Source organism: Podarcis raffonei, chromosome 17, assembly GCF_027172205.1.
Source record: "Podarcis raffonei isolate rPodRaf1 chromosome 17, rPodRaf1.pri, whole genome shotgun sequence".
Taxonomy (NCBI): domain Eukaryota; kingdom Metazoa; phylum Chordata; class Lepidosauria; order Squamata; family Lacertidae; genus Podarcis; species Podarcis raffonei.
Genome location: NC_070618.1, coordinates 34,001,442 through 34,021,242, shown reverse-complemented (window position 1 = coordinate 34,021,242; position 19,801 = coordinate 34,001,442). Strand labels below are relative to the sequence as shown.

The 19,801-nt window shown below is 50.1% G+C and overlaps 1 protein-coding gene across 2 annotated transcripts in view; it reads right to left on the bottom strand.

Moving 5' to 3' along the window:
• Nucleotides 1-826: 826 nt before the first annotated feature.
• LOC128405188 (calcium-binding mitochondrial carrier protein SCaMC-3) overlaps nt 827-19,801 on the bottom strand; it is a 48,690-nt gene continuing 29,715 nt past the window's right edge. The window contains exons 3-10 of one of the 2 annotated variants that reach the window (XM_053371532.1): nt 18,603-18,690; nt 18,365-18,476; nt 11,219-11,377; nt 8,772-8,924; nt 7,893-8,000; nt 6,682-6,849; nt 6,241-6,391; nt 827-1,998 (exon numbers count right to left, since the gene is read on the bottom strand). In XM_053371532.1, coding sequence (XP_053227507.1) covers nt 1,814-1,998; nt 6,241-6,391; nt 6,682-6,849; nt 7,893-8,000; nt 8,772-8,924; nt 11,219-11,377; nt 18,365-18,476; nt 18,603-18,690 — 1,124 coding nt within the window. In that variant the 3' untranslated portion in view covers nt 827-1,813. The remainder of the gene's footprint in view (nt 1,999-6,240; nt 6,392-6,681; nt 6,850-7,892; nt 8,001-8,771; nt 8,925-11,218; nt 11,378-18,364; nt 18,477-18,602; nt 18,691-19,801) is intronic. The other variant, XM_053371533.1, reaches the window with a different exon arrangement.

The following is a 19,801-nucleotide window of genomic DNA, read 5'->3' as shown; positions in this document are numbered from 1 at the left end:
GTGGTTACAAAAGTGCCGTCTCTAACATTTGGCGTCCTTCCCTGGTCCTGCCCTTTGGTTGCAAAGCATGGGAGCAATGCTTGCGGGAAATCTCAGCAGCCAGAGAGGTTCCTGAATATAGCTGCTGGTACTGGTGGTGGGAGGAATTTAGTGCCCTTCATATCTTCTTGCCCGTGATTAGCAGAAACAGAAATGACTATGAAAAACAAAGATGAAAGCTTTTCTTGCCACATATTTTTTTTTGCTGTTAATTGTTTTTAGTGCGACTCTGGTTACACTGTACAGATTCCTTCAGCAGAGGCTTGGACGCTAATGTCCCAGAACTGTACACATTAGAAGATAGTGCTCCGGGTAATCTTTTGAAAACAGGTTTTTATTTTTATTAATATTACTATGATTGCTGGGTGGTGGGTGGGGAGGAAGGTATTCCTGGGCAATCTTTCTACCTGCCATCCTGACTCTTCTACATCTTTCAAAGCAATATCCCACGGGGGGCGGGGAGAGGAAAAATAAGTTCCTACCTCCTTTGTATTACAACTTGCCAATATGTAGAGGTAAGCAAGACAGAAGAGGGCCATGGAAACCAGGGAGCATGGATTCAAGGGTTATTGTTGGGGAGGGGGTGTCACTTCCTAAGCCGCAGTGCTGATGTGACCCTCGCAAACATCTCCCAGCAAGCAGAAATGTGTTCACACAAGAAATCCAGAGACCTCAGGTAAAGTGTGTTGACGACAACAGCAAATAGCCCTTGAAATGTCTTTCTCCATTGTCCACCACCTCAGAGGGGAAAGGGAAGGTTTGGGGATGGGAAGACATTTCAGTGTCTAGGTCGAGAAGAGAGTGCAGACCAGTCTTATAAGTTAAAAACAAGTCAACGTGCAAAATATACAGACACCTTCCACATATGTAAAGATAAAGCAGTGCTGGGCTGAAATGCAACTCCTTGGCGCTCCAGCGCCCCCATAGGATGTGGAAGAGAGAGGAATGGAAGAGGGATCAACGTGGTTCAGTTTTTGCAGCTGGATATCTGGGGTGGAGTAAGAACGTGTCCTCGGGTATCCTCAAACCCCCAGATGCCAGGGTGTCGACAAAAGGGCTTGGAAAACGCCTGGTTGCAATCGCTGAATTTTCTAACTCCTCCAGTGTATGGCAGATTGTCCCTGAATGCATCATCTCCAGTGCTGAGACACCGTGGGTGAAGTGGGGTGAAGAGTACCTTCCCCATTTTGCTTACAGGATAGCTGCTCATTCCTGATCCGGCCACACGTCACCGGCAATGAACGTCGGTGGGGTTGGTTTCCTGCTGGATCGCGGTATGGCTGGCAGAAATACGCAGAACAGGAAACATGCTGGGGGCGGGCAGGGAAGAAGAGGACACACATGCAGCGAGAATGGCAGGCTCCTGGCGAGTAGCCTTGACTCAGAAGCAAGCCCGTTTGAGGTGGCCGCCCCCGGAGACTCCAGCACTTGGGAGACCTATGAAAATCTACCTCAGAAGGGCCATGGCACTTCCCATCCTCTGGTGTCTGGCGGTGGGACGGGGGACACCTTTGTAAGCAAGTGGGACAGGCCTCCTTGGTCCTCCTTGCTGAGGAAGAACTCTGCTTTTCTGGGGATGAGGAGAACAAGGGCCCGCTCACTCCAGCACTCTCCGGCCTTCCTCCGCCCAGCTGCCCACACCCTGCCCCACAGGGCACTAGAGCAGAGGAGGTACGTCCCCACCTACTGCTGCCTTCAGGACACACTGTCGGGAGGAGCGGTCCTTCTTGAGAGGCATGTCCTGGCCACTTTGGGGAAGCAGGCTTCATCCGCTTCATCTGGACGTGACCCCCAGAGCCTGCTTCATGTTCTCATACACAACGTAGCTGATGCTGACGGCGGGAATGACCTTCATGAAGTTGGGGGCAATGCCGCGGTAGAGGCCCAGCACCCCTTCTCGAGAGAGGATGTGCCTGAAGAGGCCCAGCATGCTCAGCTGTGGGGCACCTTCAATGGTTGCTGCAGAGAGAGGGGAAAGGAGCAGAGAGGTCAGGGCCACATGTTTGAAAGCTCCTCCAACAAAGTTCCAGGAGAGGGTCGCTTCTGTTTCTGTACGTGGCCCCAGCTTTTAATTAACGTTATAGCTGTTTCAGCATAGGAATGGAATGAGAACGTTCAGCGAGACCCGACCGAGGAGGTTCCTGCATCAACAGTGATTGGATGGAACCCACCCCTGCTCGGGCCCACCCGATCTCTGTGTGGGAATGATCAGGGAGGCAGGAGAGGATATATTGTTTAATAATATGCTTCCTAACTTGCTTTAGCAAGTCCCTTTACTTAGCAGAGTGCATTCCCCTTTTAAATGTGCACAGCGGTTAGCTGGTTACAAGCTCGTATAAGCTACTCAATATAGGATTCCTGGTCATCCCCTTTTCTCCCCCTTAAAAAGAATAGACACAACACAATCTTGTGTAAAAAATATAAAATATGTTTACTCACATATTCAGTTCACAGATGGATCCCTGAAGGCAGATTTAGGTTACAAAGTACTGTATTTTTCGCCTTATGGGACGCACTTTTTCTCCTCCAAAAATGAAGGGGAAATGTGTGTGCGTCCTATGGGGCGAATGTAGGCTTTCGCTGAAGCCTGGAGAGCAAGAGGGGTCGGTGTGCACTGACCCCTCTCGCTCTCCAGGCTTCAGCAAAAGCCTTGGGAGCCCAGCGGGAGTTCCCGCGGAAGGCACCCACTCCGTCTCCGGCAGGGACGCGGCGCGCGGGGAGCCTCCGCCTGGGCGGGAGACGAGGTGATGCCGGGGCGTCCGGCCGAGCTCCACGGCACCTGCAGCCGCACTTGCTGCTACTTCTGGAAAGGCGAGCTGCTCCTGACGCGGGGAGAACCAGGGACATGCAGCCGTTGCTCCTCCGGCCCCGGCCAGGTGAGCTGGCGGGCAGGTTGGGCAGCCAAGCGGGGTTGGTTAGGGGAGCAGGCGGCCGCGCAGTGCGGGGCCACGGAGCCACCCAACAGGAGAGCCGAGCGCAGCCCCTGCAGGAGGACAGCGGGGCGCCGCCCATGGAGAGCCCCGCCGCGCTGGAGGACGCACCCCTCGGCTGCCCACCCACCTTGGGGCTGCCTGGCGTTGTGCGTCCAGCTGCCCCTCTTTCCCTGGAAGCGGTGCAGGCTGCAAGGGAAGGGGGGATCCCAGATCTCTGCCCAGTACAGCAGGCCTGAGTCCCGGACGCAGCTGAGCTGGGGTGGGCGGCAGGAGGCACCAGGAAGAGAAGCCGGAGAGGTTCGGCAGGGATCTCCCAACTTATTTTCGGAGCGCTGCGGAGGGAGGGGGACTTGCGTGCTTAAGGCGGCAAAGAGCCGCTTGCAAAACAACCGCTGATCTTTCGGCACTTCGCATTAGCAGAGGGGGTGGCGAGGGGAAGTATCTGCCCAAGGAGCGGCGGGAGGGGAGGCATTGCTTGTTCTTGTTTCGTTAGCCTTCCGGATTTGACTGCTTCTGGTGGCGCTTTGGGGCTGATCACCGCGCGCCTGCTTATCACTTGTGGACTTGTCGCTTGGAGACGCCTAGCTCCAGCTGTGCTAACTTTCTCCGCTGAAGTGCAGTGCGCCTGAGTCAGCTTCGGAGCAGATGAAGAGTTCTGCTTGCCGCCTGTGACTCGCCCGGATGGCTCACTCACGGGCAAGTCACTGCCTTCTTAGCCCCGCCGGAGTACTTTTTAAAAGGCAGTGAGCCTTAAGGCTAGAGAGGTAAAGGAAGCAACACTCCAAGTGAACGACTGCAGACTTCTTTGCCTTTGCAAATGCATCATTTGTCAGACTTCTGAAATGTCAGTTTGTGCATCATTGCTTTGGCTATGGTGCGGACCCCTCCCAAAGTTTTTATAAATAACACAAAACAATTTAAAGTGCTTGGTTGTCAGGGTGCTGCCTCATTTTCAGGGACTGTGCACAATCCCATATTTACAACTGCTAGGCACTGTAGAGACTTCTTAGGATGGAAACCTTATCAGTGCTGGTTGTGTATAAACTTTCTGAGGAGTCAATTATTTGTAGCAAGCTGTGCTTTGTGGTTGCTTTTTTAAAAAGGGGGTTAAACTTAAGACTCTGTAAAAGGAAGGTTTTACCTGTGGGTTCTGAGATCTTTTTTCCTGAAATTTTTTTTTCTTTATTTCCCCCCCCCCAAAAAACTAGGTGCACCCTATGGGCCGGTGCGTCCTATAGGGCGAAAAATACGGTATATACACGTGGAATCTATCCCATATGGAGATAGTCCCTTTGTCTTCTGATGAAAGCCAACAGAACATCTCAAGCTAAAAAGCTGTTGCTTCTCCGACAAATGGAGTCAAGGGGGGGCGCTGTGTGCCTAGTGCTTTTGTTACCTGCACAGGTAAGGTCACGCCCACCTCCAGTCACATGCAGAGGAAGTCTGTCCCAGCCCAGGAGGAAACAGGAAGTTTTCTTCTGGCTGGAGCAAACATCATCTTTCATGTCCACTCTAGGAATGTTGTATTTGACTGCTCTCTATGTATCTTGGTGAGGCCTATCCAACAAGCCAGAGCAGAGTTGTCAACTTCAGTGCCGGCTCCAGGTTTCAGAGGGCCCTTGGCAAGATGTCCTCAGTGGGTGTCCTCCCCTGGATTGAACCCCCCACTCCTCCTCACTGACAGTCTCTCACTGCCCTCTTCCTTTGGGCCAAATCCCAAACTGCCCTGAGGACGAGTGCAAGGCATGTGAACGATGGCGCTGTGTCGCAGGCCTGGAGAACCTCTGCCCCCCGGGCCGAATCAGGCTGTGTTCTCTAAGCCACCTGCCCCACACCTGATATCATAGGACATTAGGTGTGGGACAGGAAAAGGTGTAGCTGCAAAGGAGCAACATGTGCCTTCCAGGGATCAGCTGTGCTAGGAAGTGTCCAGCAAGGAACTCCCCGGTAGAGCTGATCACTGCTGAAGGCAGGGCTTGCTGTCAGGAACAATTAGCTGACCAGTGCAGACAGCAAGCCCAGCTTGGGAGCTCACAAGTGAAGGGGTTCTGTGCAAGCGAACGTTTCTCATCTGCAAACCAGCTTGAATTCATAGGAAACTTCATCTGAGGCAATGGCGACGTCAGGTGATTGACATGTGAGCAACCTGGCTACATGTCAAAGTGGACCCACAGGACAGACACACACAAACACACACTGCTGGCCAGATACAATTCCCTGCCTCTACCCTGTCTCCTCGCTTTTGTCAATGCTTGCATGCTCAGCTACTGAAGATGGAGCAACAGCATAGAAGCTTGGGGTGGGGGGCATTGACAATAGTGGTCCCCGTACAGAGGTTTGGGCCTTGACAGGTGTGCAATGATGCCCATCTCTGGTGCTGGCCTCAACCACATCCCTACCTGCTTGTGCACTGTCTCACCAGAGTGTTACATGTTCTGGTGATCTCCCGCTTGGACTACTGCAATGCGCTCTGCTTGGGTCTACCTTTGAAGGCGACTCAGAAACTACAATTAATCCAAAATGACTGCTAGACTGGTGACTGGGAGCAGCCTCTGGGACCATATAACACCGGTCCTGAAAGGCCTACACTGGCTCCCAGTAAGTTTTCGATCACAATTCAAACTGTTGGTGTTGACTTTAAAAGTCCTAAACGGCCTCGGCTCTGTATACCTGAAAGAGCGTCTCCACCGCCATCATTCAGCCCGGACACTGAGGTCCAGCTCCGAGGGCCTTCTGGCGGTTCCCTTGTTCCGAGAAGTTACAGGGAACCAGGCAGAGGGCCTTCTCATCCCTGCAGAATGCTGTCTCATGAGATGTCAATGAGATAAATAACTATACAACTTTTAGAAGACATCTGCAGGCAGCCCTGTACTGGGAAGTCTTTAATGTTTGATGTTTTACTGTGGTTTTATAATTTATAATTGGAAACTGCCCAAAGAGCCTAGCGCTGCCTGATGAGATCACAGAGCAGAGTCAGGTGAAGCCTGATGGTGTGTGTGTGTGTGTGTGTGTGTGTGTGTGTGTAGGTCTAAACTGAAAACTCATGGTCAGCCCTGAAACCCGACAAGTATGAGGAGATATTGTTATGTTAGCAGGCCATTGTTTCTTATCCCTCCCCCAGCCCCGAGTTTCTTCCCCACGCTCCTTATGTCCCCTCATTAATGGGGCTTTGCAGTTAGTCCAGCCTCCTGCTCATTACACCTCAGTCACAGCCACCTTCTGTGCTCTCCTTGGAGGCCAGGCCATCTGGACAATGCCGCAATCTCACCTTGGGCTTGCATCCGGGTCCGCACCAGAGCTAGCGGGTAGCTGGCGATCTGGCCGCAGGTGCTGGAGACAGTGCCACAGCCCAAGAGCACCAGAACGCCTGGGTCAGCTGTGTCCTTGCTGTACTTCTGCAGCCAGGTGTTCTTCAGTGTCTGCCGCAAAAGGAAGGGGAGAGGCGGAGTCGGTAACTTGGGAATCCGGCACAGGTTCATCCCAGCACCTAACACAGATCGGGAGGCAGCGGCTTTCATGCCAAGCCTTGGAATCTGGCAAGATTGCCGTTTAGCCACTCAGCATGGGAGAGAAAGGGTTCCTGCAAGGATGGTGGCAGCGGCTTTCAAAAGGGCCTTAAGGATTCTTCCTCACAGAGGACTAGCAGCCAGTAGGAGGCGAGGTTGAGCTTCCCTTGCTGTTCGTGCCAACCCCATGCCCAGTCACTCACCTCGTAAACTGCCAGGTCAATGCCAGCGTAGGGAATGATGCCCAGCATGTTTGGCAGGTAGCCCTTGTAAAAGGCACGGATCCCTTCCTTCCGCAGGACCTGCCTGGCACAGTCCGCCACCCCGGAGTACTGACCCGTCTTGCGGAGGGTCAGCCGTGTTTTTAGAACCTGGAGAAGGAGGGGGAATCAGATGAACTAAAGCATGAATATCCCTCCTTTATTCATCACCCCCTCGTATTAAGCAGCAGCATCCAGTCTGAAATCACGACAGCCATGTTTCTCTAGATGGCACAGGGAAAGAGACGGGTACATCTGAAACGAAACTTTGTGAAATAAAATCCCACCATACTGAAAAGAAATGATCAAGACCTTTCTGTCCCTTAAATACAAATTTCCTTCTGGCGAAATGTCTTCATGGTAAAGGTTAAGGGACCCCTGACCATTAGGTCCAGTCATGGCCAACTCTGGGCTTGCGGCACTCATCTTGCTTTATTGGCTGAGGAAGCCGGCATACAGCTTCCGGGTCATGTGGCCAGCATGACTAAGCCACTTATAGCGAACCAGAGCAGCGCACGGAAACGCCGTTTACCTTCCCGCTGGAGCGGTACCTATTTATCTACTTGCACTTTGACGTGCTTTTGAACTGCTAGGTTGGCAGGAGCAGGGACCGAGCAATGGGAGCTCACCCCGTCGTGGGGATTTGAACCGCCGACCTTCTGATCGGCAAGTCCTAGGCTCTGTGGTTTAACCCACAGTGCCACCCACGTCCCAACTTCTTCATAGTATCTGTCCACAAATTAGTAGGGAGAACTGGGGAGAAATTGCACTGCAGAGGGGATACTTCTCCTAGGCCTGTATTAGTTAGCAGTACAGTGGAACATCGGTTCTTGAACAACTCCATTGACGAAAGTTTCAGAACCCAAATGCCGAAAACCCGGAAGTAAATGCTTCCGTTTTCGAACGCACCTCGGAAGTCGAGTGGCTTCCTCTGTGTGTTTTTCAATTTTCTCAATTGAATTTGCTGACAGCCCTTTGTGCCCCAGTTTTTGAACGTTTCAGAAGTTGAACCGCCTTCCAGAATCGATTACATTCAAAAATCGAGGTTCCACTGTAGTGCTAGGTTCTCACATTCATTTGGGCGGATATCACGGATGAAGTCAGCAACAGAATAAGAATTGGCCCCTCAAGCTCTACTACCAAAGAAAACTTACCTCCATGGGGTAGATTATGGTCTGTGCTGTGGCACCAGCCAGGGAGCCAGCAATAAATCTCTCCTGCACCCTCAGTGTTTCCTGCTGCCCACGAATTGCCCGCTTGATCTGCAACGATAAGCAATGGATTGCGAGCCACAGATAGTGTTGGTGAACTCCCCCCTTAGGCACTTTGGGCTGAGTGAAGGCGACGCAGCTGAGTAAAAGAAGCGTGATCCTTTTAGGGCGAGTTCTTGCAATAAAGACATGCCCAAGGTAGAGTTCAATCAATCAATAGATTTTATTGCATTAGCCGTGTGGCCATAGCATGATATACATAGAAATAACAACATAAAATGGGGGTGGGGAGGTAAAGGTAGATATCGTCCTGGGCGAATACTTAAAGGGAGAAAAAAAAAGAAAGAAAAGAATATCCCACTCATTCGTTTCAGGGGATAACTCAGCTCCACAGCATCCAAAGCATAGCGGGGGGTGCGGCAAGGCAGCAAGGCTGAAGCTTGAACCAGGTGGTAAAACAATAAAACAATAAAAGCCCAGAGGGGTTAAAAAACTACTTAAAACTACTTAAAACTGCTTGAAGCTTAATCTAAAACAATAAAGCAATAAAAGCCCAGAGGGGGTTAAAGAAAAAAACTACTTAAAACTACTTAAAACTTAATCTAAAAGCAGACAAAGTTAACTAAGCTACTACCTTCCTCGCCATCTTGGAGATCGAACCCAAGGTAGAGTTCCATGCACTTAGGTATGTGAAATACTGTGCAGCATGAAGTCATTGTTCTGTCCAGTAATGAAGGACTTTTTAAAAAAAGGAATTAAAATGCTGTGCGCACGTGCACAGGGACCACTATGCAAAGCTGCAGCCCCGACCCCAGGCCGTACCTGTTCGTAGGCCATGAACTTGATGGCAGACTCAGGTGCGATCTTGAGCACATTGATCCCGTTGCCTCGCCACAGGGAGCGGATGCCTCCTTCGCGTATCATGCCTCGCAGTCCGCCCAAAACGTTCATACTGTTGTTCTTGGAGGCGTGAACCTACAAGCAAGATGGAACCACAACGTCAGGGCCTGGGCAAGGAAAAGAGAACCGCCCCTTCTTCTTGACAGCATAAGCAACAATGGGCATTTTTCAGGGGTTGGGGCATCAATGAAAAGCCAGTGCGTGTTGCGGGAGCTGCATCCCAGTATCCTTTGCAGCATTCCAAAAAGGCCCCTCAAATTTCACAATGGAGCCCACTGGGAAGGCACAAGAGGCAAGATTGCTAAATGAGCAAGATTTAAAGACTCCCAGAAGGTGTTGCTGCTATTTTCTGGGAGAAAGGAGGAGGGATGCAGACGGAAGTCAAGGTTGGCGTTTATCCTATGGAAAAATTAGGAACACTAGGAAAAGACTCTGACACAGCCATGTTCTTCTTCATTGTGGCTGATGCAACTCTTTGATTGCACACAGTGTCCTCTATGGTGTGCAGTGGTTAGAGTGTTAGACTAAGACCTGGGAGAGCTTGGAAAAAAGCTTGGGATATGAGTGCAATAACTAAATACCGTATTTTTTGCTCTATAAGACTCACTTTTTCCCTAATAAAAATTAAGAGGGAAATGTGTGTGCGTCTTATGGAGCGAATGCAGGCTGCGCAGCTATCCCAGAAGCCAGAACAGCAAGAGGGATTGCTGCTTTCACTGCGCAGCGATCCTGCTTGCTGTTCTGGCTTCTGAGATTCAGAATATTTTTTCCCCTGTTTTCCTCCTCCAAAAACTAGGTGCGTCTTGTGGTCTAGTGTGTCTTATAGAGCAAAAAATACGGGTAAATGAAATCTGTTTCCCTAAATGTTAAGGTTTGCTTAGGGGAGTAGATAAGGTTTAACACTAGTCAGAAAGTAAGCCACCTTCTGCGAAGAAATAAGCTCTGTAGGTCTTGCATGCATCTCTCCACTTCCCCCAACATCCAGTCTCTCCTCCCATTTGCTATCTTCAAATGCTGCGGGCGAAGAGCTTGGTCTTTTTCAACAATTCCCAAGGCCAGTCTTTCAAAATGTACTTCAAACAGGGGTCACGGTATTTCAAAATGTGTTTTAGGCCATGCCATAGGGAGCTGTGGTCTCCGCTTGGAGTTTAATGCCAAGGGCAGAAACTAAGAGGTGCAGGAAGTTTTGAACTCACACACTGACTTTTCAGCAAATGGCCAGCTCTGCTGTACTTGAGCCTGCAGATAACAGCATCGCTTGCACTCATCAGAGTGCTGTCTTTGGACTTGGTGGAATTCCAAGACCAGTAAACCCAATGAGAAGGCTGATTCTACATAGCCGTTTCCCCTGCCATATTTCAGGAATCAGGGAGGCACTGTATTTTTCGCTCTATTAGACGCACCGGACCATAGGACGCACCTCCCGCAAAAGCCAGGGATAGCCGTGCGAAGGCTCCGCAGGGCAGCGGGATGAAGGCTCCCTGCTGCCCTGTGGAGGCTTCGTGCTGCTAAGGCAGAAGCTAGAACAGCTAGATGGATAATTGTGCAGGGCTCCCTCTAGCTGTTCTGGCTTCTGGGGTAGCTCGTGAAGCCTCCGCAGGGCAGCGGGGAGCTTTCATCCCGCTGCCCTGCGGAGGCTTCGCGGGCTACCCCAGAGCTGCTCAGGAGCATGGGGCATCCGCTCGCAGCCTGCCCGCTGCTTCCAGGGCTGGAGGGGGAAGCCCGGGTCTCCCCCCCCCCCAGCCCCAAAGAGCAGCTCAGGGAGCAGTGGACAGGCTGCATGCAGCCTGCCCGCTGCTCCCAGAGCTTGTCGGGGCTGGCGGGGGAAGCTCTGGTTGCTCTGCCGGCACCCGGGGTTTCCCCCTCCAGCCCCAAAGAGCGGCTCAGGAGCACGCATCTGCGCGTAGCCTGCCCGCTGCTCCCAGGGCTGGAGGAGGAAACCCAGGTTCCCCCTGCCAGCCCCAAAGAGCAGCTTAGGAGCGTGCCACACTCTGGCAACTTAGCTCCAGGGACCACACTCCATAAGATGCACAGACATTTCCCCTTCGTTTTTAAGAGGGAAAAAGTGCGTCTTACGGAGTGAAAAAGACAGTAAATGAAAGACCCCTGAACCTGTTGGCTCCTGCCCTTTGGGTATCTCTGTCGTATGGGGCAGTCCTTTTTCTCCTTTTATAGTCTTCATGTGTAACATGCTATGTAAAAAGAAAACCTGGTCATAACAACCTCAGCATGGCATTCTGGGACAAAACAGAGGCCCTTTTGAGTTTGTCATTGCCCCACACCACATAAACTGATGCCACCATTCCAGGTCCCAATGCAGAATGAATATACTGTTTCCCCTCCCCCCGTAATTCTTAGCAGCTGCTTGCCTGCATGAAGACTTTCAGTCGGTCCAATGGGGCAGTTCCAGTCCTGGAGACAGCACCAGCCATGGCTCCAGCAATGAGCTGCTTCCACCACATCCCTGTCTTCTTCTCCTTCTCGGAAAACTCATCTGGGACAGTGAGGCACTCGCCAATGTCAAGGACCTGCAGAGGGATGCAGCCAGAAAAGGAAAAAGCTAAAGAAAAGACAAGGAGCTCTGCCCACATTTGACTGAGAAGCATCTGTTATTAAGGAGACAACCTCCAGGGTGGAATCTAGACACATATAAAAAAAGTTGTGAAAATGTTTTCACATATTGAAAAAGATGCTGAATTTGCCATAGCTCACCATCACCATCTGGTGTCTCATTTGTGTAATGCACTTTGCAACACACTTAAAACGTTTTATTTGCAGCTGTCTAGCTGAGTCCCAGGTCTGGATTTACGAATATTCTAAATGCTCCAAAACGTCAATTTCCACCACATTTTAGATTCAAAATTTCAAACTGGAATTTTGTTGAATGGGTGTTTTCTATTGAGCATTGAAATCCGAGTATTTCTCAAGTATTCGTTGGACTTTCTTGCTTATTTTGACTCAGGCAAATGTAATATATGCCATCTCATAACCTCTCAACTTTCAAATACTACATGATGTCAGCTAGCAAATGCTATCGCATATCAGTCGTGGAGTAAGAACGAAACCTGCTCCAAGCTTCCAGCATTCTAGCCAGTGAACACAAAGACACTGGGAATGACTGAGACGCTCCTGAGACTTTGTTTTTCTTAAAATCATTTAATTAAATCAAATCACTTTGAAGCTGCGGTCCTACAAATCAATGGAGTAAGCGCAGGAGGGCTTGTTCTGAGCAAACATGGATGGGATTGAATTGCAAACATATTCAACCTTATATTTAGGCATTTGCTCGTCTGGATTGACTTATAATGCTCCCCTATTCCATGCAGCTGCGGTGGAACGTTTCCCTGCCTCCCTTCCAAGAATTCTGCCAATGGACCTGCCACAGCCCATGCCATAGCAGGGAGTGTACATCACAGTAGATCACAGAAGCCTTTGCTACACCAACCAGCTAATGACCTGCAGCAGATCCTGTTCAAGGGCAGCAGGAGTTTAATACTGAAAACATTCCTGAGCTCAAGGACTCACATGATTTAATAAGACTAAGCAGAAGATCAGACACATGCAAAAAAAGATCAGTTTTCAGAGAGCTTATTGTAGCTGCAAAAGGCACGGCTGATATTAATGTTGTCAGAGCACCAATGTCCTTGGATCTGCTCACTTTGGTAAATATTCTCTGGGCTGTTTTGGCTAGAGAGAACCCACATCTTCGCTATGCTTGCATTAATACACACCGGCAGTTACAGCTTCTTTTACATACATTCTCCCTCTTCTCAGGATGATAGGTTTAAATATAATATTCTCTCTCATACACACACACACACACACACACACACACATATATATATATATATATATAAATATGAAGTGGTTATTATAGGAGAGATGTGGGGTAAACAAGTCTGTGCAATATCAGCAGAAGCAACACAACACACACACATACACAACGTTCTCAAAAGGAAAGAGCAGTGCCGGATTTACGTATAAGCTAAACAAGCTATAGCTTAGGGCCCCAAGAGAGTGGGGCCCCCCAAAAAAAAATTAAAGGAAAAGAAACACCTGGATGTACATTTCCAAAATGTAAGATAAAAAAGAAATAAATAAAACCCACATACAGCAACTGTATTTTGTGTTGTGTAGGCTCCTATTTGTTATGTCCATAAATTACCATACAGCATATATTCAACACATAAATACAGTGACAATTTGTTGTTGGCAAAGGACAGCTGGACATATCAAGGGCCCCATTACCTTCAGTAGCTTAGGGCCTCATCAAACCTAAATCCGGCCCTGGGAAAGAGTGACACTTCTATAGTGAGATGGCAAATTTGTGCAATTTTTATTAAAGAAATAATATTTCGCTGAGAGTGAAATAAGGCAAGGCTCACTGCATGACTGTAGGGTAGGTGGAACATCTCACCCTAACCTAATTCACCGAGTTGTGGGGATAAAGCAGACGTGGGGGAAAGAGGCATACATGCTGCTGTGAGCTCTCTGGGAGTGGGGTGCGGGGTAGGCTAGGACACAGATTTAACACACAAATCCGTCCAAACTAATTGCAGGAAAGTTTTACACAGAGAAACCTGATAGCACTGTGCTTGTTGGGGACAGAAGAACGGAATAGGTTCTGATGGGCAACAGCTGCCCCTGTGCTGCTTTCAGTGACAGTGGGGAAGACCTGTTGAACTGAACGGGTCGAGACACACCCTCAGGTGTTACTCTTTCCTACAAAAGCAGTGCACCACAAGCCTCATTCTGCACTGAGCGACAGGTTCTGTGCAGCAGGGGTAGCCCAGGTGGCCGTCTGTTGTAAACAAAAAATGCCCTTTTCCCTTATGGGGTATCCAAGAGCCCATATAGAGTCCTTACATAGGTTCCCTATTGGTAGGAGAGAATAACAGAGGCCAACCAGAGAATATTGAGAAGCAAAGCAGTTAGTAAGCTTGATCGTTATTGATCTGTTGCAACAGGGTGCTCCCTTCACACACAGGGTGCTCCCCTCACCCGCAGGAGAAAGGAGGGACCTAGAAAAATGGTGTGCAAGACCTTATAAAGACTTTTGAAATTGCCACCCTGTAGATCAAGACCACCCCCAGAAACATACATACATCACAGAAGGGGTGTAACCTAAGACCACCCCTCAGATACATCATACCTACATCACAAAAAAGGCGGTCTAAAACAGAACATTTGAATGTTGTTTTTCTCCTGTCGTTGTTTATCTCCTGTCTGGCAGGTTACTTGATTGGATTTCCTGGGTAGCCTGGCTAGTCTTTTGTAATGATAAATACTTAGTTCCTGGGCCACACGCTATTCAAACACAGACATACCCTTAAGACAGGATTTGTGAAGGAAAAGACAATGGGGAGGCTTTTCCATTTTCCTTTGACCTTGCAGAGAAAACATTTGGTCAGTTTGGGAATCAAAATGGTTCCAGGTCAGTCTTCCTGTGCTGATCTATGTATGTGCTTGGTTGGTACACCTATGAACATTTAACATATGTCTAAGACCATAAAATTCCTATCACACCGTCTCCCATCATCCTTGACCGCTGACCGTGTTAACTGGGGCTGCAGGAGTGGGAGGCCAACATCACCCAGAGGTCACCATGCTACCTATCGCCACCACAAGCGTCTGTCCACAGCTGCCACAGGAAGCAAGGGAACATGGCAACATCTGGTTTGGTCCTGAGCGACGCAATGGAAATTGAGCATACTGGCTTAGAGAGGTAAAAGGGGGTGGGGAAGAAACAGGGAGCCTGGATCCAATAGAGTAGACCTGTTGAAATCAATGGATCCAACTTAGTCACATTCATTAATGCCAATGCGTCTACTCTGAGTAAAACATAGTGGAATGCCAGCCAGGGATTCTGAAGAGATGCCTTGGGACCTCAAGGCAGTCTGTGGGTTAGGAGGGGAAGAAAAGAAAGCCCCAGCCACGGAGACTTAGCCCTACCATCTCATGCTCCCCCAGGATGGACTCGAAGCCTTTGGGGCGCCTGTAGTCACTTTCCCACAGCTCAGCCAGGGACAGCAGCCTTGAGTTCCCATGGATCTCCGAGGTGCTCTGGCCATCGGGGCCCTTCCTGACGGGAGACAGGTCTTCCATGCCGGGAATGCGCAGGAAAGTGCAGGGCACCACAAGGAGGGCACACAATAAACCCTCCTGCAATCTCCTAATGGGATTGGAGGGATAATCAGGGGGAGGGGCTTGGGTGCGAGAGCCAATCCCATCGGCACCTGTGGATTACAGACACGCAGAGCAGGGAAGGGGGCTGGCCCCCAATGTCAAGAGAGGAGTCAGAAAGAAATGGAACCCAGGGGAAGGGTTGGCGTAGGGGTGCAACTTGAATAAAAAAAATTGGGGGGGGCAGGTAAGCTCCACCTTGCATAATCAATTACAAGATATGGCTCACACACACCATTCATAGCTGTCAACTTTTCCCTTTTCTTGCGAGGAATCCTATTCGGAATAAGGGAATTTCCCTTAAAAAAAGGGAAACGTTGACAGCTATGACATCATTTTTGGGGGGCTGAAAGGACCTCATCCCCTAGGAGTTGGTTCCTCTGGGCTGACGCGAGATGTTTTTGGGGCCTAAGGCAGAAAGGCCCAACAGCACACACAGACCCCACCCAGGGAGCCTGGTGCATAATCATCGGGAAATATTCCGACATGCACCATATTGAAGTGAATGGAAGCTACACAGGGCTGCTGTGCTCTTGCACAGTTCCCGCTCATCTAAAGGGATCATGGGCAAGAGATCTTCTTCCCAGATGGTGGCAGGACGGCCTGGGCTCTTGGCCTCTGACCCATTCCACCCACAGGCTCCCCAGTCCTCTCTCAGTGGAGGACTCAACACCTGGAGTTCATCGGCTGCCATCTCTTATATCTCTCTCGAGGGATGCTGGTGAAATAGTCAGATCTGAGTTCAACAGGGCATGTTGGAGAGCAAAGAGTTTAAGGTGAGGATTGTGCCTTAGAGGGCCTTGAAAGTGACCAAGCCCCTGTCTCCCCTGGCCTTCCAGCTGACACTGTGGGCAAAGTCTGGCAAACCGGGAGGGGAGAGACACACATTGTGTTTAAATATAAACTTTAATCTTCCCTGTTCCGATCGGCTGATGAGATTAGCGTGGCTGGAACAGGACAGTGAAGAAAGAGGGCCTTGGCCAGCACCCTGTCCAGAGATCTGAACTATTTCCCTTCCTATTTCCTCCCGCCTCCTGTAGAGTTCAGGAAGGGTGGAAAGGGAGATGGGGGGACATCACAGGAAGCTTCCTTGCTGTTCCGTGGAAATCCTTGGCTCCTGGCTATGCTTCACGCTCCCGGCTTCCTTGAGGGGCAGGCGATTCTAGGAGCAGCCTTTTCCCAATGGCAACTTTCCAGTGGGGATGGTTTCCTACAGGTTTGCTGCATTTTAATGAGTTGTTTTTATTCACTGGTGTTGAGCGTGGAAAAGCAGACAGTACAAGCCTGGTATTTGCTTCCGGCGAGGATGTCCCTCTCCCTAAAGTAACAGATTGATAGTCTGGGAGTACTCCAGTACTTCAGGATTCTGATAGGTCAGCAGAGTCTCATGTAGCTTCTACAGCTAGGAGTGCTTATGCCTAGAATGCTTTGCCAGCTATGGCCAGTCCTAGATCAGGATAGTCCGGCCTCCCTTGACCATGCTCTGATGACCTCCCATATGGACTACGGTAATGTGCTGTGTGTAGGACTACCTCAAAGATGGTTTGGAGGCTGCAGGTGGTGCAGAATGCCTGATAGGACCCTGCACAACAGATCCTGAAAGTGCTGCACTGGCTGCCAGTGAACGACCAGTCCAAATTCACATCAAGCCCTAAATGGCTTGAGACCCAGCTACCTAAAACAGTGCTTTCCATTTATGGAATGCTTTCCCTAGGGAAAGGGTTGCGGGTGGCGCTGTGGGTAAAACCACAGTGCCTAGGACTTGCCGACCGTATGGTCGGCGGTTCGAATCCCCGCGGCGGGGTGAGCTCCCGTCCTTCGGTCCCATCTCCTGCCCACCTAGCAGTTTGAAAGCACCCTTAAAAAGTGCAAGTAGATAAATAGGTACCGCTTAATAGGGGGAAGGTAAACGGCGTTCCGTGTGCTGCGCTGGTGCAGGCTCGCCAGAGCAGCGATGTCACACTGGCCACGTGACCCAGAAATGTCTGCGGACGGCGCCGGCTCCCGGCCTCTAGAGTGAGATGAGCGCACAACCCTAGAGTCTGTCAAGACTGGCCCGTACGGGCAGGGGTACCTTTACCTTTTTTTCCCTAGGGAGGTGCATCTCTCTCCCTCATTACTGGCTTTCAGGAGATATTTTAAAACATTCCTGCTGACTCCAGGCACTTGATGACTGAAAGGCACTGTTCTGGGCAATCGTGAGCATACCACTACTACTACTAATTTATTATTTAGACCCTGCCCATCCAGCCACTCTTTTTTTAGGATTTTGCTCCAGGAAATAAACTGCCACTGGGGCCAGATTAAACCAACTGCCTGTAATACAACAAAAACAACTTGGGGACAAGTTATCAGAGATTGTAAGATCTATTCCTTTATTTGCCTTCTCAGCTGAGAAAATCCATTTTAAAAACCACACTAAAGCCTCTACCTGGAACATATGACTATTCTCTCCTAGAGGGCTGCATATGAAAAATATTTTGTGAGGCCCATCACTCAGTCCAATTAAATCCAAACTGAATACCAACTATTCTCCTTCTCATATATATATATATATATATATATATATATATATATGGGACTTGCCGATCAGAAGGTCAGCAGTTCGAATCCCCGTGACGGGGTGAGCTCCCATTGCTCGGTCCCTGCTCCTGCCAACCTAGCAGTTCGAAAGCCCACCAGCGCAAGTAGATAAATAGGTACCGCTCCGGTGGGAAGGTAAACGGCGTTTCCGTGCGCTGCTCTGGTTTGCCAGAAGCGGCTTAGTCATGCTGGCCACATGACCCGGAAGCTGTACACTGGCTCCCTCGGCCAATAAAGCGAGATGAGCGCCGCAACCCCAGAGTCGGTCACGACTGGACCTAATGGTCAGGGGTCCCTTTACCTATTATATATAAAACATCATTGCCTGGATGTGGCAAAGGGGCTTGAATAACCCCAAGAAGCTAAGAGCTATGCCGTGCAAGGCCACCCAAGACGAACAGGTCATAGCCAAGAGTTTAGACTAAATGTGATCCACCTGGAGAAGGAACTAGCAAACCACTCCAGTATTTTGCCAAGAAAACTCAATGGACATAAAAAAGGAGAAGCTTTGAGAAGAAAGTGAGAGTTTCCAAGGCATGCTCTGGTTCATGGGGTCATGGAGAGTCGAAAACAAATAAGACGACTAAACAAACAAACAAACAAAAACAACAACATATCGATCGATCGATCTATATCTATCATCTATCTATCTCCATTCATATAACCCTATTTTTTCCATGTTGAGAATCAATGAATCGGAGTGGAGAACAACAACCTCAGGTCTGGAGAGGACTAGTAAACGGGTTTACCGTTGAGTGCTTCCAGTAGTATACGATCTCCTCCATGTTCTCCAACGGATTGAGGAGGAAGTGGTCTCGCCACTCATGCCAGTCAATGGTCATGGTGCCATCCTTGTCTATGCTGCAACACACACAAAATAGAGTAGAGTGAGTCTGAAGGAAGGGGAAGCCAGTGTGGGCTAGGGCCCACTGGGACTGTGGGGGTCAGGGAGGTGGGAGTTCAAAGCAAGGGTAGTGACAGCCTCACCTGTGCAAAATTTTCTCCGCTTGCTGCAGGGAGATGTAAACGCCCAGGCTGTGGAAGGTTTGCTGGATCTCGGACACGTCAATGTGGCCTGCAGCACAAGCACAGAAGAAAAGAAGGTCCGTCTGTCTGGAGGAACCAGGGTGCATCTTAAGCTACTGATGAGTTAGGAGAAGCTGGGGAGCCAAGAGGCATAGCTGTCAACTTACAGATTTGAAAATAAGGGGCCAGCAGCCTCGAAAATAAGGGATCAGCAGCCAAAATAAGGGATTTTGGCTTAGCTTATACAGAAATCTGGCACTGATGGAGCCATGCTGCTTTTGCTGCCCCTGACTGTGTTTTGCAGGGGGTTGGACTAGATGATTCTAAGGGTCTACAACTCTGACCAAAGAAGAGTGGCAGACAAAACTGATGAACGACGTCGAGATGGCAAAGCTTACAGGCAGAATTAGAAACCAGGAAGAGGACCTCTTTAATAAAGAATGGGGAAAATTTAAAATTTATTTGAAAAGCTATTGTAAAGAGTTACATACATTGGTAGGATTGACAAAAATCTTGTAGTAAAAATTTGAACTATGGATGGACAAATGATTTATAAAAATAGAGTTATGAAAGGGATGCAGAGGGGGAAATCATTACATTAAGATGCTGCACTGGTTGGAGGGTATGCTAAGCAGCACGTCGGGGCTGCCGTCGTCCTGGCGCGAGGAGTTCCATCGGCCCTTCGCCGCCCAAGAGAGAGAGAGAGGGAGGGAGACTCTTGCCCACGCCGCCCGCGAGCCTGGCATGAGGTGGTTGCGGCGCTGTGGCGGCCGCTGAAGCGCCACCCTTCTGCGTCCCTCCCCATCCTCTCCTCTTCTTCCTCCTCCTCTTCCTCCTCCCTCAGGCCGCCTCCTCAGCCGCCGCCGCCGCCTCTGGCTTCCCCTGGCAGTGTGGCGGAAGTCTCGCAAGAGAGGGGCTGCCTGCCCGCCCACCGCCACCCGTCTCCTCACGACGCGCCCCTGAGGGGGAAAAGGGAGAGATGGAGACGCGGCAGCTCGTGCGCGTGCTCTCTCTCGCGGCGGAGGACCCCGAGCCGCTGCTTCCCTCCCGAGCCGGGCGAGCATGAAACCCGGGAAATTTAAGGGACATCATCGGTCCGGGACAGCAGCGGGAAACGGCGCTGGGATAAGAGAGTTTCCGCCAAATAAGGGACGGTTGAC